Here is an 18252-nt window from a genome sequence, read left to right on the forward strand (position 1 = left end):
GCGATAAACAAATTTTGGCGCAACGGAGTTGCGGGCGTCCACTAGTATTCAATAAATTTAGAAATTTCTAAAAAAGTTAATTACAATTGGCAAAAAAATTGATAAATAAGCAAGTTGTTTAATTATAATATAAAATAATAAAGTATAATATTTAAAGCCAAATAAAATCACAACGCGCGATAAAAGATAAACATCGACCTTCACGTGAGCGATAATCTACTACACTATACTACTGTATAAGCTTGAACTATACTCACATCTGTGAAAACAATCCTCTCGAAATCCGATCACGTGCGCAAACAACCACCCATTAACTTATCATTCACTCTATCGGGTTATCCATTAAAATACAACACCATGTATACCGCGAATATGAAGACTGCGCGCGACCCGGGCGTGCGTAGTTTGGCGCGGTCGCGGCCGAACTGGCGTCGAGAACTGATAACGCATACACCACCCCATGAAAAACAATGGAAAAATGTTTTCACAGGAACAAAAATGTTTCGTCTACTCTTTGATCCGGGCCTTTGATTTCATTTGCGTGTAACGTCATGGCTCTCTACAATTAAGGGGTTTTGTGTATGTGATTTTTGTTTCAGAGAACTTTGCATGTGGGATTTTAGTATTTTAGCTAGTATTTGTTGCTCGATATTTTAAGCTATAGCGCTTAAAATAAAAGAAAAACAAAACAAAATCTAAATGCTAAGCATACCACAGCCAAACTGATGTCAGATACATAAAATGTCAATTGTTTTGTTTATAAGGTACTTGTTCATGACGTAATGATTATGACGATGAAGACGAAAGGGCAAGCATATTTAGCTGTCACTTAAATTTGCACGCCGTTCAGCGAGACAGGAAGGGCCAAAAATAACGAGAACAAAATGTACCGAAATAACCTTTGATCTAATCTAATGCCAGATCCCTTCGAATTAACTCAAAGAATATTCAATAAGAAACAGCTCTTTTTGACTGGGTTTTCAAGAGTTCCTAGGAAGCTACATAATATACAATAGAGTCAAGGTACCAATACTGTGCACTATTTGTCTTACTGCCGCACTTTAAAATATAGAGGAGTAAAAAAAATTAAATGGAGATTTTGACTTTATCTTCATAGACTGTCTGTCAAGTTCTTCATTAAATTAAAGTAAAATCATCAAAGCCCGGCCGCACATTATCCGAATTTCGGATCAGACAAATTCTGGCTCTTTTTGACTGGATTTTCAAGAGTTCCTAGGAAGCTACATAATATACAATAGAGTCGGTACCAATACTGTGCACTATTTGTCTTACTGCCGCACTTTAAAATATAGACGAATAAAAAATTTTAAATGGAGATTTTGACTTTATCTTCATAGACTGTCTGTCAAACTCTTCATTAAATTAAAGTAAAATCATCAAAGCCCGGCCGCACATTATCCGAATTTCTGATCAAAAAAATTCGGACGCTCATTTTTCTGATCAGATTTTCGGATAATGTGCGGCATGTCTCTAAGCGCGATGGTTAGCAAAGGTAATTGAAGTATGTTCTTAACAATGAAGCTAGCCTGAATATTTTAAGATTCAAAGTGATAATATGAAGTTTTGTGACTCGCCTTGTTGTTACTTTATTTACCACTTTTTATGTCACTTCTCAAAAATATCACCTGTATGTTTTATCGAAACTCTTTTAAACATAGGAACTCTCACTGTCCCATACTCAGAGACGAATATTTATTATTTAACTGTACTTAAATACCTATACACTAATTACAGTTAAGTGTGCAGTTAGTATCAATTATCACATAATATTATGCCAATATTCATCAACTTAATCGACCTCCTGTTGATGAAAACTGTTAGTTACTTATAAAACCTAAAGGTTTATAAGTAAATAAGAAGAAATTGAGAGCTACTCGTATTAATTAAATCCAAATAATACTTGTTTCTTAAATAAACTACAATATCATCATTTTGTCTGAAATATAAATTCAGCTGGACCAACAAATTTAATTATTATTGTCTTACAAAAAATATTTATTTGTTATTTATCTTTACAACTTTCTAAAATGTAAAGCTAAAAATAAATGAAACGAAAACTTTTTTTATAACTTATGATTATGATCAAGATCGATCCCTTAGGTGCAATGTGTGCGGTGCACACGGGCGCCGCGGTCCTAGGGGCGCCGAGCGCCGCTCGCACTCGGCGCGCGCCCGCGCTGGCCGGCCGCCACGGCCCACGCTTTATTGACCAACGTAAAAAGAACTCCAGTTTGCAAACATTTTGGTGTAATATTCGAAGCTCTTCTTATATTTGTAAAATTACAGCAAAGCAAGGCGCGTCATGAACGGCTCGGCTTTTGCAAAATAAATATTATAATCTTTATTTTTCAACGTGAAATGAACCTCAAAACACATAAATGAAGATTATATTATTTGGTGTAATAGTGAGTGTCCTATCGCTCGTTTTTTCAAAATAGGTAGTGGGAGGATTTGGATTTAGATACAAAAAAGCACAGTGTTTTAATTTAGAAAACAAACTGTGCCTTGCTGGCTCTTCGGATGCAGAGAAGTTGAGCTCTTCAATGAAATCGAATAATGAAATCGAATTAATACCGATGTTGTGATGATGTGATGTTTAATAAGTATAGAACATGAAATTTAAAGTAAAATTGAAGTACTTAAGCGATATAAAATTTACGTTTTGGGGTTAGGCTTGTTAGGGTCAGTCAAGACTCAAGAGCACATCATGGTCAAAACCGAAAAAAACTTCAATCTACAAACAAATAACAATAGAGTTTGTTATCTATTTTATATTGGAGAAATTTGACAGTACCTATCTATGTGGTAACTTGATGTGCTGTTATAGTTCGTCTGGTGGAACGAAAGAAGCCACCGCTTAGAGTCCTCACCCGCGGCCGGACAAATTACTGTACTTTTACTTTGTATCCATTTCATGTAGACCGCGCGCGCGCTTGTTAGGGGGCGCTAGGGTATATGTTTGCACACGGGCGCCAGATGGGCTAGAGATGGCCCTGATTATGATAATATACTTAGTTGTAAGTTCAGTAGTATTTCGCTATAAGTACATTTAAATTGCTCAGGTGTTAACAAAAGATGTACAATTTAGACTCATTATCCTGTGAAGTTCTCAGGTGGTCGTACCTCTTTCTATGAACTTTGAAAGAAAATATCTTTCGTAGTTCACTGTTCAAATAATATTATTTTCCCTTTGTAGGAAATAGGAGTCTGATCCATGAATGCCGTAGACTTATTGGCACTTTGCTTGTATGAGCACTACAATTAATAAGTTATATTATGACTGTTTATGCGCCTAAAGACGAAATATTACTAATAATAAGTACCATTACAGTATCTATAACGAATAACCTCCTCCTTTTTGGAAGTCAGTTAAAAATTCAAATCGAGTTTATATCAATTTGCTATTATAATATTCGTCTACGGCTAAAACGCAACATTTGAATTGGTAGAATAGCAGCATTGTTTATATTTAAGTATGTATATTAAAAAAATGTAGTATATAAAGTAAAAACATGATATTTTGTTCATTTATAGAGTTTTGAAAGCTTTATTTTTATTAGTCGGTTCAAGAACCTTTAGCAAGTCCTTCAACAGTAGTGGTCACCGGATGTAATAAATTGTCAGCTCACATCAGGCCTTGTATTAGACAATATGAGCGATGAGCTACATCTTTATGACCCTAATTTGCATCATCTATCGTAAAGTGGTAATTGGCAAGGATTAGGACCCATCACACTTAGCGAAATATTATTTCGAAAAGCATTGCCTTCGATTTGGTGCTAGAAAACCGTTTCCCTGACTGACAATCTTTTCGCTTACGGAAAGTGTAAGGTTCAACATACTTGGATGCAATTAAAACACCATAGTTACAGTACTTTTGAGACCATGTGATAGGCATAATTAAGTTTATGCATAATTATGATTTTTGAAATGGGTAAAAACTAAAAACTATTTTTTTTTCTTTTTTTTTTTAATTAAAAATGGGTATCATGATACACTTTTTGAAAGTCGAACGAAGAAACTACGTTGCCTACCACCGGTTCGGGAACTACGCCGCTGAGAAGAACCGGCGTAAGAAACTCGCACGGGGCCATCTTTTACTAAAAAAATGGAAAATTACAATGTTATGGCTTACAGCTATGTAACAAAATTAAAAGAAAAGTAACCTGCATGGAGCCACCCTATTCCCAAGGTGTGCTGTCCTCGAAGAAATCATTGACTTTATAATACGCTTTAGCACACAACTTTCTTTAACTGATTTTTAAAATTTGTTTATAGGTAGATTTTGAACATTTTCTGGGATTTTATTGTATTGGCCTTTAAAGGATTTGCTTATTTTGGCTAGTCTGAACATTGGTATTGCTAACTTGTTCTTATTTCTAGTATTTACATTATGATTATCACTTTTCTTTTTGAAAATATTTATATTCTTTCTAACATATAAGAGATTTTCCAAAATGTATTGAGATGTGACGGTCAGAATTCTTATTTCTTTAAATTTTTCTCTTAGAGATTCCAAAGACGACATCTTATAAATAGAACGAATAGCTCGCTTCTGCAGCACAAATATTGTATTAATGTCCGCCGCGTTTCCCCACAAGAGGATGCCGTAAGACATTATGCTATGAAAGTATCTAAAGTAAACTAATCGCGCGGTCTCTACATCAGTGATTTCATGAATTTTTTTAACAGCATATGCTGCAAAACTAAGCTTATCTGCCAGTTTTGCAATGTGTGAAACTCGCGTCAGATTCTCGTGCTGATCGAAAAACCGTAAGTGGAGAGTAGTGTTGTAACATCGAAATCGATTAAACGAACAATCGATTGTTTTTTTTTCGATTGAAATATTTTTTAATCGATTGTAAGGGTTTCGATTAATAAAAAAATCGATTTTTTTTTAAATCGTTTTTCATAAAAAATGGGTTAAAAATTTAATCGATTGTAAGGGTTTCGATTAATTAAAAAAACGATTTTTTAAAAATCGATTTTCACAACGTTAATAATCAAGTTTTCACTTCTGCCGGCACTCCCGGAGTGCAACCCGTCTTTTTTTTTTATTCTGTTGATGATTTATGAGTACAAGTTATTTATTTGTTGAGTAAAACCCGAACGATATTTTCAATTTTTTACTATTTGACAAAGCTCGTGCCATAATAATGTATAAATCCTGCAAAAGGATTCGAAAACAGAAGACTAATTTATAAAATTATCCACAATAAAATATTATTTTATAATGTACTTAAACAGATACTTTTTATACGATTTTTTGTCCTTGTCCGTCAGAAAAGTGTACAACAGGCAATATGAAAACATGTAATATCTATAACATAACAGTATACTCAGTAGGTATATACATATACATAGTAAGAGGCTAAGAGGAGAAGAGTAAACATTAGCAAGAACAAGCAATATAAATAACGCGCGGATGATCCATCGATGGCTCCCTGAATCCTGATGCTGAGTATTTCACAATTAATCTTCCTTACAAAGGCAGCTAAGGAAGAAAGCGATGGGAACGTAATTTTGTTTATAAATTAAACACAATTATGTAAAGTCTCCGAGTGTAAAACAAATTGAATTCCAGTTTAACGATATTGAGGGCCAAGATAAGCGGTACCTTTGGGAGATATTTACATACAATATTTCCAGCCTGCGCCCTAAATGTAAATAAGAAGCGCCTATTATTTGGCTTTAAATTCTAATTCTCCATTCTTACAATACGTTACACAAGAGTTGAAGATTCATGGATCCAGGGAATAGTAGGTATGGCTCGATCGATCACACGTTGGCTCTAGATAGAGTCTTATTTATGGCGTAAAGTAACTACATCCAAAACAATAGCAGAAAATTTAAGTGGACATGGACGCAACCTGTAGCTCTACCATGAGTTTAAAGCTATAGTATTTGTCGATACTCGATACCGACTACGTAAATATTTAGTATGGCGATTTTAGTTCCGCAAGTAACCGCTAGTGGCGCTGTAAAATTTGCCATACCAAAAATTTACGTAGTCGATATCGAGTATCGATAAATACTACAGCTTTAAACTCATGGTAGAGCTACTGTCCTATTTTCACGTTACGTACGTGGAAGTTGCGCTTATGTTACAGCGATTTCAGTACTGGCGGGTTTGATTCAGGATTGTCGGCGCTCGAGGTCCAGGCTGACCCTGTTATTAATTTAACCACAGCTCTAATTAATCTTGCCCGCTGCGGACTCTCCCACGGCCGGAATTTCGCCTGACATGACTTATATTGAGCGTTGCAAGAGACCGCTTAAAGTGCTTTGGATGTAGAGCGTAAATGTACATCTGTGTTCGGATGTGATGTGATTGTGTGACAGAAATGTATTTTTTTTTATGAAATAAAGGGAGCAAACGAGCAAACGGGTCACCTGATGGAAAGCAACTTCAGAAGTAAATTAGAGCTGCAAGTGCGTTGCCGGCCTTTTAAGAGGGAACAGGGTAATAGGGGAGGGTAAGGATGGAAATTGAAGGGAATAGGGGAGGGTAGAGAAGGGAAGGGAGTAGGGGAGGGTAGGGAAGGGAATAGGGTAGGGGATTGGGCCTCCGGTAAACTCACTCACTCGGCGAAACACAGCGCAAGCGCTGTTTCACGCCGGTTTTCTGTGAGAACGTGCTATTTCTCTCGTGGTCGAGCCAGCCCATTCATGCCGAAGCATGGCTCTCCCACATATGTGTTGGGAATAGCAGAATGTGATGTGTAGACTATGGTCTATGAATGATAAAAACTAGTGTAGAGCATATAAGTAGGTGCGTGTATTTAGGTTTGAATGTAATGTGACAGAAATGTGTATTTATCAAACTGCAATTCTAAAAGTTTGATTGTCTTTACAAAAAATATGATAAGATACAATGTCGATAATTTTCCTCAATTCGATCTTTGCTACTTTTTTGCCCATATCACCTAACTATAATAATTATTTACCTTCAACTTTAGCATCAAATTATTGTTGTTATCGTAACATTTCGAATGTTATCATCACAGTACAATAATAGTCACGGACTACGGAGTTTCTCAATTCGCTAAAAATAACTTCAAAGCGCGGGCGCTCGCTCTGTTTTATACAAGTGTAGACATCTAGCGGATACCGGTTGAACTAATGAAAATAGCTTCAAGGTACAATAGATAGATGGCGCTATAATATAAATTCAAAAATAATACATGAATAATTTCAATAAAATATAACTCATTTTAATTTAGATAATATTATATAACAGACGTTTTAATTTATTTAGATTATTTTCTATACAAATGAAATTATGTATTACAAAAGTAATAGCTAGAATTAAATTTTTCTTACAATATGAACTTTAAAATTACTATAAATCATAAAATTAAAAAATGTCAGGTAAAAATAGGATTTTTATACGATTATTTTGTTTATCAAAACATATGATATACTTATAACGATAAAACAAGTCGTAGGATTGACTTTCAAGTCCCTTCTTACACTAAATTCTCAACAGATGGATCATCAAAATACAATTTAGTCGCTCCACAATCGGGCAGTTATAAAATCCTATAATTGTAGTTGTTCTAGCCGTTAAAAATAAAGCAAGGCTTTCGCACCCAGCTCGTGCAATTAAAAATAATTGTTCGGGCTAAAGCCGTTTGTCAGGAGGCAGCTTTGCTAAAACTTTTAATTAAACAAAAGGATTTAACATCATCAGATCGGTCAATATTGATTATGTCTTGTCAGTTGTCACTTATGGCAAATGGAATTAAAAATGTGAGAGATCCACAGATTATCAACATTGTGGAACTTAATATTATTTCAATGTCTAAAGTAAATCAACAAAAAAAAAACTATAATCACGCCCCAATCTTGTGTGAAGAATTCCTCATACTATTTTGCTAAAAGAGCTATAGGGAGTAAATCAAGCACAACATTTCACGTTTCTTTGTCACCTGATACAAAAATATTGAACAAAAATCACGCACCAACCCGGTGAATGTCACGTCCCCCGCGTGACGTCACTTCCGCAGTCAAATAACTTCCGGCGCGCCCGCGGGCTCTTTACATGCTCTTTGTTAGGGTCCCCGATATGCCAAATTATGTCTGGATGACTCGTGTGATTAGCCACATGGAAAATACTCGCGGCACAATTTTTGTTTACCGACGCTGCACTTGTAGATAGCTAAATTGTTTTATTTTTTACTTTTACCATAATATTTTTTTTTTGTTTTTTTTTTGCATAATACTTATATTACGTGGGAGAGCCATGCTTCGGCACGAATGGGCCGGCTCGACCGGAGAAATACCACGTTCTCACAGAAAACCGGCGTGAAACAGCGCTTGCGCTGTGTTTCGCCGAGTGAGTGAGTTTACCGGAGGCCCAATCCCCTACCTTATTCCCTTCCCTACCCTCCCCTATTCCCTTCCCATCCCTACCCGGCCTTTTAAGAGGGAATAGGGTAATAGGGGACTATTACCCTATTCCCTCTTAAAAGGCCGGCAACGCACCTGTAGCTCTTCTGATGCTGCGAGTGTCCATGGGCGACGGAAGTTGATTTCCATCAGGTGACCCGTTTGCTCGTTCGCCCCCTTATCTCATTAAAAAAAACTATACTTTGACGACTGCTTCATGCTATGTTGAGGTATTACTCCTTAATCAGCGACTTTGTAGTTTGTACTAGTTGTTTTGTGTGAGTATCTATTAAGCATGACTTACTTATTCAGTTATTTATTTCTACTAACTTGCTAGGTTTTTTACTGCAGGACTAGATTAAAAATAACAATAAAATAATCGATAGATAATGTTAGGGGCGGCAAGTTAGGTTCGCCTTCCTTCTAGCCGTCGTACCTATCGGCTACGAATTATAAAAATTTTGTCAAGCACTTTATACAAGATCATTGTAGGACACGATTACACAACCCATTAACGTTGGTGATGTAGTAAAACAAATAGCACCAGTAGTATTTTACGTCAAAGTAAATGATGTAAGCGACTTATTACGCTATTTATTCTGATTCCACAGTTTCATCGCATTTTATATTGTAGTTGCAGCGAAAATTAGTATTTACGAGCCAAGGCAAGGAAACACCTACTCATTGCCAGTGCACATTCGCCCATCTTTATTTATAGCTGCTCTGAAATACCTACATGCAAAACTGTAACTGTGTCGTATCAAACTTACAGTACCTTTATGGCGCTAACCATTTAGCATCGCGTCAGTGTAAACAAGCCAAAATATATTTTAAAGTTTTATATTTCGACTAGATGTCGGCCGTAGCCTTCGATGCCGTAGCCCGTAACTTAGTTACGCCAAAATTCGATTATCGCGCAAAAACCGTATTTTTTTTTCGGGATAAAACTGTCTTATGTCCTTTTCCGGGACTCGAGGTATCTCCATACCAAATTTTATTAAAATCGGATCAGTGGTTAAAGCGCAAAGTGGTAAAAAACAAACATATAGACAAATCGCATTTATAATATTTGTATGGACTTCGAATTAGTGTTCTAGATAATATTTACTGAACATTACATTGCATTACCAAAAACACAAGTACATATTATCAAAAATGTTATAAGTTTATCTAACTATGAAGCATGTACATTGTACCTATTTTATTTTGACTTAAATGTAACTTTTTAATTCCAGTAAACAATTTTATAGTATCTGTCACCATAATGACGAACTTGCCCTTTTTTATACTTACTATTCGTGCAGTTGAAATGCAAACTTTAATATCGCTATTGATAGCTACGGTCTAGATCAACTGTTACAACTCATTTACTGATAACATTTTACAGAGCTACTGAGTTTTTAATTAGTTACATTAACAGCTAGGTTTTAAAAGTACTACAAAACTACTTGGTCGCAAGTTGGTCACAAATTCAATCACGAAGGTTTGAAGCATCAACTTAATCCATACTAATCTATACTAATATTATAAATGCGAAAGTATCTCTGTCTGTCTGTCTGTCTGTCTCGCTTTCACGTCAAAACTATCGAACCGATTGTAATGAAATTTTGTATACAGATAGTCTAAAGCCTGAAAAAGGACATAGGCTACTTTTTTACTGAAAAAAAGGGATGTAAGGGGGTGAAAAAGCGTAAATTTGTTCAAATTAAGTTAGTTCCAAAATGCAAAATAGATGGCGCCGTGCGTCTCCTACATCGCGGTGACGCTTGCCCAGACTTCTTTCTATAAGAGAGAATTTATATCAATGATATAAATAGTTTATGGGTAAAGTTGTGTAATTATGGGCCTAAATAAGCTTTAAAATTTGGCATAAAATATAAAGTTTAATTAAAAAAAATGAAATATTATGTACACACAGCACAGCTGTTTTGATTTAAGGGGTACCAGGGTTTTTTTTATAAAAGCTTTTGACACCAATTTTGTTGACATCGCGCCCTATAAACTGAAGTCCACGCGGACGAACTCGCGGGCAACAGCTAGTAACTTAATATTATTAAAAGAACTGATCTCAACTTGATTAAATTAAACTTAAGCAACTTATCTGTGGTAAATAATATAGATGCGACAATCAATTGTACTAGTATATTATGTCGTAGTCGACTGGTTAAAAAAGCCATTCAATCAAACAGCTAGCCCTGTGACTGAACAACGCCATTCAAATTTCAATCACACGGCTATACGTCGTTTACCCGCCTTGTTGACTGCAACGTTCAACACTACAGCTAGATGACTCTTAGCCAACCGGTTAAATGGTAAATTAACTAAGGTGACCAAGGTGAGCATACACAATCTTAATAATAACAAGCAGGTTAATTGTATTCTAACTCATTTTGAACACAATTGCAATACATACCTTGGTGATGCATTTCATAATCCCGTAATTTCTGAGGAGAAAAATTTAAACTGATATTCGAGGGAATATCAGTTTAAATTTTGATTCACTCGTATGTGTCCCCATAATTTCTGTCATAGTATTCTTTTACCCAAAACGATAAAAAAATCAAGGATCTCAACGAACAATCCATTTCATGTGAAAGACCCTTTGTAATATTAAATCTCCTTGACCTCTCGATTGTAAATAAGGAACGTCTCAACAGCGACGTAAATACTTAATGTCCTAACAAAAGTACACGGGGACTTGCGATTTGACTCACCGAAAGGCCGGTCCAGATTTAGACGGTCCAAATACTTTCACGTGCTGTGATTCAGGATGAGTTTTTCTCGCGATGTGTGTCAAGGCGAGACTTTAGGATTTATTACTTTCAAGTGAACTTAAGTACTGTTTCTGTGCGTCAGCATAGCAGTATTCGCTGTTCCTAGTAAGAAAGTATTCAAATCAACATTAACTGCTATTTTTAATACACAGCAATTAGTATTTGAAATAGACTAGCAAAAGCCGAGCTTTGTGAGGGCTCACGTCGTTTTTCTGCGTGGCAATAATCTTTAAGGGCCTGTTTCACCACTTCCTGATAAGTCTATCCACCAATTAAATTGACAGATCAAGTATGGAGAATCTGTCAAAAAAGTTGTGAATAGCCTATTTGGCACTTTATCAGAAAGTGGTGAAACAAGCCATTGGGCAGTTTTTTTTATAAATTAATAGTAACCAAACCTTGACTGACTGATGATAATTGATAAATGATAAGACATCTACATATAAATAACATTACTATGGTGAAGCACAAATCAATAGGCGTGATAGTTTTTACGTAAAGTGTACCACAAATTAAGTGCTCAGGTTGTGGGATATAGTAGAGCTCGCTTTGCTCGCCCTGATTAATATAATATATTATCTACGTATGAATTAACAACACCAATTATTCCACTGGTAATCGAAGCTAAATCATAGTTCACAACAGTAACTTTATTAATATTATGGAGTGTAGATGGAGGAGAACTATCTCTGTATGTAAAAAGTGTCCGCTGAAATGCGTTAAATTAGGGTGGCGCTACAGTAGCAACAGGGTAAATTTTAAATCATTTAGCAGCTTTTATTTCAGCTATTTTAGGTTATATTTTTCAAAATATATTGGTATTAACCCAGTAATTCTGTGACTCGGCTATTCGGCTAACTTCAATTTATATTTTGTCACCAACGGCTACATTCATTCCATACCCTTGGTTGCAGCTAGCGCCACTCTTGGAGGATTTTTTAGGGCTATTTACTGCGTACAGCTGGACAATTTTTATATAAGATAGTTCTCCTCCATCTACACTCCATAATTAATATTCATTAAGTTGACCTAAACAATGTTATGCATTTTAACAATAGAGAGACCGGAAGCGTAATTCTGCAAAATTTTGTAGAGAACAAAATAAGTTGACTTCATAAGTTCATATTATTATTTACTGTTTTGCTAAAGTTCAGACTTTTAAACATTAATTTATAATTAGATATGCTATATAAATAATGAAAATTTTTATTTAAATTAATTACTATTGTAATATTAAAATATATTATTGTCTTAAGTTAAAAAATTATATTACACAATTTACACTTATAAATTACACATTTTAGTAATGAAATAAGTAAAACTAACAAAAATAAACTACATAATTATAGCCTTAATTTAAATCTTAAAGTAAGCGAAATGAGCATTTCATATCTTATCACTCGTCATTTCTGTGATAGAGTTATCAGCATTACCATACTTTGTAAACAGCTGTCTATTTCTATAATTATTACTGACCGACCTAAGCAATAGCAAACTGCTAATAAACAAACATAGTTTAAGAATGAGAGACAATGTGTTAACTATGTGAAACAGTATTAGAAACTTTAAGTAACTATAAAATATTATGCCTTATGCCATGATCGGAAGACAACATAATTTTGATTCTATTAACTACCTTGTAAGTTGTAATACCTGGATAAACGGTAATAAATATTGCCTCAAGAACCTTTTTTACAAATATTGGAACATAATATAAATATATAAAATACTCTACTAAGTCAAAGATACTAGCTTAATTGAATAAGAAAATCAAATTGATGCGGAGTTACTGCCAAATTATATTGCATTCAGTCGTTACATTAATTTATTTTGAACATTCATATTATCCTATTAGTTATTACTCTAGAGGTCGAGTTGCAAGCTAAACTATACCATGGATTCTGGAACTAAATTGAATTCGTAGATATCTATTAATTCTTGATCTATATGATGACATGATTTTTCTATTCCAAGTCAAAAAATATAATTTAAAGTAGCTTTATATTAGTGGTCACTACAAATCATGCGTTTTTATACTAATGCTTATTACGAAAAACTTTAAAAACAAAAACTGTTAGGGGTTACACATTTCGTATGAGTCTCATTAAATATCTGCCAACAGTCAACATCAAAATAATCACTGCACTCAACACCACGACATGCATGGAAGTTTTTTCCGCTGACTCACCAGGGCTGTTTTTTCTGTCTGTGTCTTTAACCGTAAAACTCACAAACTCCTGCAAGTGATTGGGAAGTCTTTTAACGTCTTTTTCCTCCCCAGCATCGATCACTTTTATTTTATGTTCTATAACTTTAGGTTCTCTATACACATCACTTTGTTCCTTCTCGTCTTCAGTCTCGGGGTCCATGATACCTAGTTTATTCCACCTCTCTCTTGCTTTAGAAATAAATTCACCCTCAATAGGATTGTTGACTTTGCGGTCTATTGAGTCTAGTGCTGTCGTGCTTTTAGAAATTTTGGCACTTTCTATTGGAGATGGCTTAGTTATCTTAATAACTTTATGTTCTCTTCTCTTTTCTCTTTCAGCCATTTGACTAACATATTCAGAATACATTTTTTCACGTCGCAGCTCTTCCTCACTACTGCTAAATATAGATGACATTTGCTTTTTATCTGTTCTAGTTGAATGGACTTCTTTTATTAATGGCTTTTTGTACGAGGAAAGTGTTCTACGCTCGAAACTTTCTTCGGCAATCATAGGTGCTTTAGGACTTCTTTTATTTTTCAATGATGTATTTTCTCGTTGTAGGCGCTCTAATTCTGCATCGACTTCTTTTTCTTTTTGTCTTATATATTCCATTTGTTGGTCACATAAATCCTTAGGCAATGATGGTCTACGTGGGCGAGACTCTTGAGATTTGTCTCTTACATTAATATAATGTCTGTGCATGTTTTGAATTGATGACACGTCATTTTCAATGTCTTTATTTAAAGTACCCGTAGAATAATGGAAATATCTCTTTTCATTATGCATCTTTCGTAAAGTGTTTTCAGTAATATCTGAACTATCATCGCTTTCATAAAAAGAAGACGAAAATGATCTTAATTTTGGGGAAGGTAAAGGTCTAAACGTATCGCTCTTATATTTTTCATGTGATTCAAATTGTGATACTGTACATTTGTTGCCCTTAGCGTATTGACGAAAGTTCTCAGAGAAACCTATTTTTGATAATTTTTCTAAATTATCATTTGTATTTGACTTGTATAGAAATGGACTACTATTGCTTTTAACAGAGGTATCACGCAGTAGAGATAATAATCGACTCCCAGTTTCAGATTTCATTTGATAAGTTTTATTATTGTCTCTGTGTATAAAATAATTGTCATCAGTATGCTTTAAATTATTTTGTGTAGGCAGTGAAAATCGTGGCTTATCATCTTTAATAACAGTGTTAGTTTTTTCCATTAACATTTTATTTGATGGTGACACACATCTAATATTCCTACCTGGGGTAGGTAAAAATTCTTGATTATACTCATCTTTTGTGATTTTAAACGAAGATGTTCTTGGTTGAATTGGAGGTGGTATCGAGCTACGTTCTGGTATATTGTTTTTGGCGTCACTGTGTGATTCCAATATTTTCTTAGATTCTGTCGCATTTTGTAAGCTCATGTTCTGTAAACATTCTGAAACATTAGCAAGTTCTTCTATAATTTTATCACCATATGGAAGTGACGTTATTTTTTGTAGACATACTTCTTTTAACGTATACGGCTGCGAAACAGCTTTGGAATTTGTTTTATTGGTCAAATCATTTTTATCAGTAACCGCTCGCTCATAAACTTCTTTTACGTGAGTGACATGAGTATATGGTTCAATATGATTTTCACTTATAATATCAGCGACGTCGTTAAGAGAAGAATGATTTGGATTATATTTAGCTGTACATTGAGACGATCCAAGGCTACTAGAGGAATCTTGACGTTGAAGTAAGTTTTCAGATTGCACACATTCAGAATCTGACGTTACTTCTTTTATTAAGTTGTTAATTGCATCATTTAATTCACATTTTATGACTTTCATTTCTAAATCATATTTGTTTGCTATTTTAGGACAATTTTCATTCGTTTTTATAAGATCACTGTCATTAATTTTGTTTTCAAGGATAGGTGAACTATCGTTAGGTATTTCTTTAACATATAAATTAGTTTCAATGTTATCAATCGATTCTATAACTATTTCGTGGGGATTAATATGTTTGTTATTTTGAGTTGATATGTCGACAGTATCATTAGGTACTTTAGTAACTACTTTATTTTCAATTTTGTGATCTTTCTTATCAGTTTCTTGTTTCATTAAACACGAATTTGTCAAAAGTTTTTCTGCATCTGTAACTTCAATAGTTGGTGTTATTATTCGCACAGCAACATCATTATCTTCCGCAGTTTCTTTATCATCATTAAGGTCGTATACAGAACTAGTGCTACTGGATGAGTCTGTCAAATAAACCAACTCAGCTCCTGTCAATGTTTCTGTTTGTTTCATTGCCCAGCTACCTCGAGCTTCCGTTATTTCAGGTTCTTTTATTTTAGCATCTACACGAATACACTCTTGCGGTATTGTTTGAAATGTTGGATATACGCGATGAGCTGGTCTTATTTGACCTCGTTGATCTTTGCCAGCTTTAAATTTGTTTTCAAACACGTCATCTTCTAACTCATCAGTATCACTAGCTTTTTCACTTAAGTAAGATTGGCGACGAGATGTAGCTGAAGATTCACTGCTCCCTTCTTCGTCAATCACGGTTAACGACCTTGACGGTCCTCTCTGAAAAACTAAATCCTCTGCCAGTCCTCTTTTTCGTAACCTATGCTTTATTTCCCTATTAATAATATGTTCTATTTCTGCTCTTATTTCTAAGGTGTTTGAATCGTCAGGATTGGCGGAGAGATTTAATGTTTGCAAAAAATTTCTTAGTGAAATCTCGTCTTCACTTTTCAAAATATTAGCCTTGTTACACTGCGCAGTGTTAAGTGGAATGCTAGTAACGGGTAAAATTTTGGCATCACTTGTATAGCTTACGTCAGAGTCTTTTAAGTCATCGGTTTTTTGCCACTCAATATCAGAATCAGCATCGGTGATTATAGCATTCTTACAATCTATTATGGATAGACTAGCATCATTTTCATTATTTTGTTCAATTTCTTCCGTTACTTCAGTTATAGTTGGACTATCATCATTGTCAACGCTTTTACTTTTTACGTTGTTAGATAATTTAGGGTTATGCACTGCCTTTTGGTCTGGAGATTCAACAAGATATTCAACATGAGATTCGTCACGTTTATTTAAAATGTCTACATCAATTTCTTTTTGTTCACTTGTAATTGTATTGCCAATTTGTGTATCGCTTACTTTGGATAAATTTGGAATATTATTTGAGTTCAAATCATCTGTAATTTTTTCTTTTTTATCGTAGCAAGCACAATCTACCTCATCTTCTGTTTTTTTGACAGAAGAATCAACTGGGTTGCAAGGGCTCTCATTTGATGGCCCTGCAGTTTTCTGTGATTCATTTTCAGGAATTTTATTTTCAGGTTTTGTTTCATTACTATTTAATGCAGTAGAAAATTCCTTAACTTCATTTGAAATTTTTTCGAGCGAGTTTTCTAAGTCTGCGGTAACATTACTTTGTCCTACCTCGTCATTCACACATTCAACTATATTTTCTATGTCATTAGCACTGACCTTGTTAGGGGATTGTTCACTTTTGTTATTCCTATTATTTTTCCGTTTATTTTTGTTATTTTTACGTCTTCTTGGTTTATCCGGCATGATTACGAAATACACTGCACAGGTATCACATATAAAATCACTTTATCATTATTTATTATACGTCTACTCTGTCTTAATCGATCGAAAACTCACGCGCACGTTGCCGGCATTTATTTATGAGCGTAGGCGTCGCAATATTACTTCACAATGAACACTGTGTACACAACTTTTATCACCTTTTAACTGTTTGTCGAAGTTAGTTCAGCAGATATGACACTGTTCGAGGTTAGATTTGGATATTCGCAAGTGATCCGGAACCGGCGGCTGCCGAGCGCACGCTCCGCGATTTACTAATAATTTCTATATAGGTTGAAGTACGCAAGCGCAGTGGACTTTTATTTTTACGCAGACGTGCGAGTGGCTCGCGCGAGCCGGCGAGGGGAGTGTGCCGCACTCTGATACTAACAGCAGGCGCATGTTATCATCATGATTTCAATCATTTAATACTGATTAATATTGCACACACACGACACAACCATTTTAGGCTGGCTAACGGAGACGGATTTAACAAACAATAGACCGTAGCACTCGTTTTGGCCCTACGACGCGGCTGTAAAATATTAATTTGTTAATTAAATCAGCCCGATTGAAGACCTTGTAACATTTCAATGTTATATAATTTTGTTTTTATCAAACTAATACATTAAAATAAATATAATAATCTTAACAGTACCTAAAAATTATATTAAGTATAATTATTGTAATTTCTACTTAACACTTTACGTAAGAGCGAAAATTCAAGCAGTGTAATTCTACTTCGGTTGTTTGTCAACGTCTAAAGTTCATTTTATGTGGGTTTCAAGAACAGAAATGCATAAATGTACACACAGTACAGTGAAAAATACTGAACTCTAAAATAAGCGGGATACTTGGCGACACACCAACAAAAACATCAACATTCCAGGAAAGGTTGAAGGTGTAATGACAGCGGTCATAATAATCTTACATACTTACTATCGTACGTGGATGTTGAGCAGCTACTATTGAAAATTACGTTTGCGTATTTTTTTACATGGACGACATTAAAAGGTGAAACAGAAATACCACAAGTGACAACATTATGGCGACCTTAATTCATATTTAGGCCACTAATACAGCCTAGTGGTTTAGAGTCTATTCACGCTTTGAATGCCAAAATAAAACTTATTATTGCCGTACAAAATAAAATTTGGCCTAGGATCTAAACTATTAATCTCACTAGATCAAGACTAGCATTGAGCTATTCTTGGCTATGGAAGTATTCAATCAGAATAACAAGTCTAGAGTCGCAG

At 34.8% G+C, this 18252-nt stretch overlaps 1 protein-coding gene across 13 annotated transcripts in view; it reads right to left on the bottom strand.

Moving 5' to 3' along the window:
* LOC121727254 (sorbin and SH3 domain-containing protein 1) overlaps positions 1-18252 on the bottom strand; it is a 135261-nt gene that overhangs the window by 78599 nt on the left and 38410 nt on the right. For 7 of the 13 annotated variants that reach the window (XM_042114970.1, XM_042114974.1, XM_042114968.1 and 4 more), the window contains exon 1: positions 13375-17378. The exons of 4 other annotated variants lie outside the window; for them this stretch is intronic. In XM_042114970.1, the coding sequence (XP_041970904.1) occupies positions 13375-16981 (3607 nt within the window). In that variant the 5' untranslated portion in view covers positions 16982-17378. Of the gene's footprint in view, positions 1-13374; positions 17380-18252 lie in introns of those variants that run through there. 2 more of the 13 variants (XM_042114969.1, XM_042114975.1) reach the window with 2 other exon arrangements.

The sequence above is a fragment of the Aricia agestis genome, chromosome 5 (assembly GCF_905147365.1).
Source record: "Aricia agestis chromosome 5, ilAriAges1.1, whole genome shotgun sequence".
NCBI classification, from domain to species: Eukaryota; Metazoa; Arthropoda; class Insecta; order Lepidoptera; family Lycaenidae; genus Aricia; species Aricia agestis.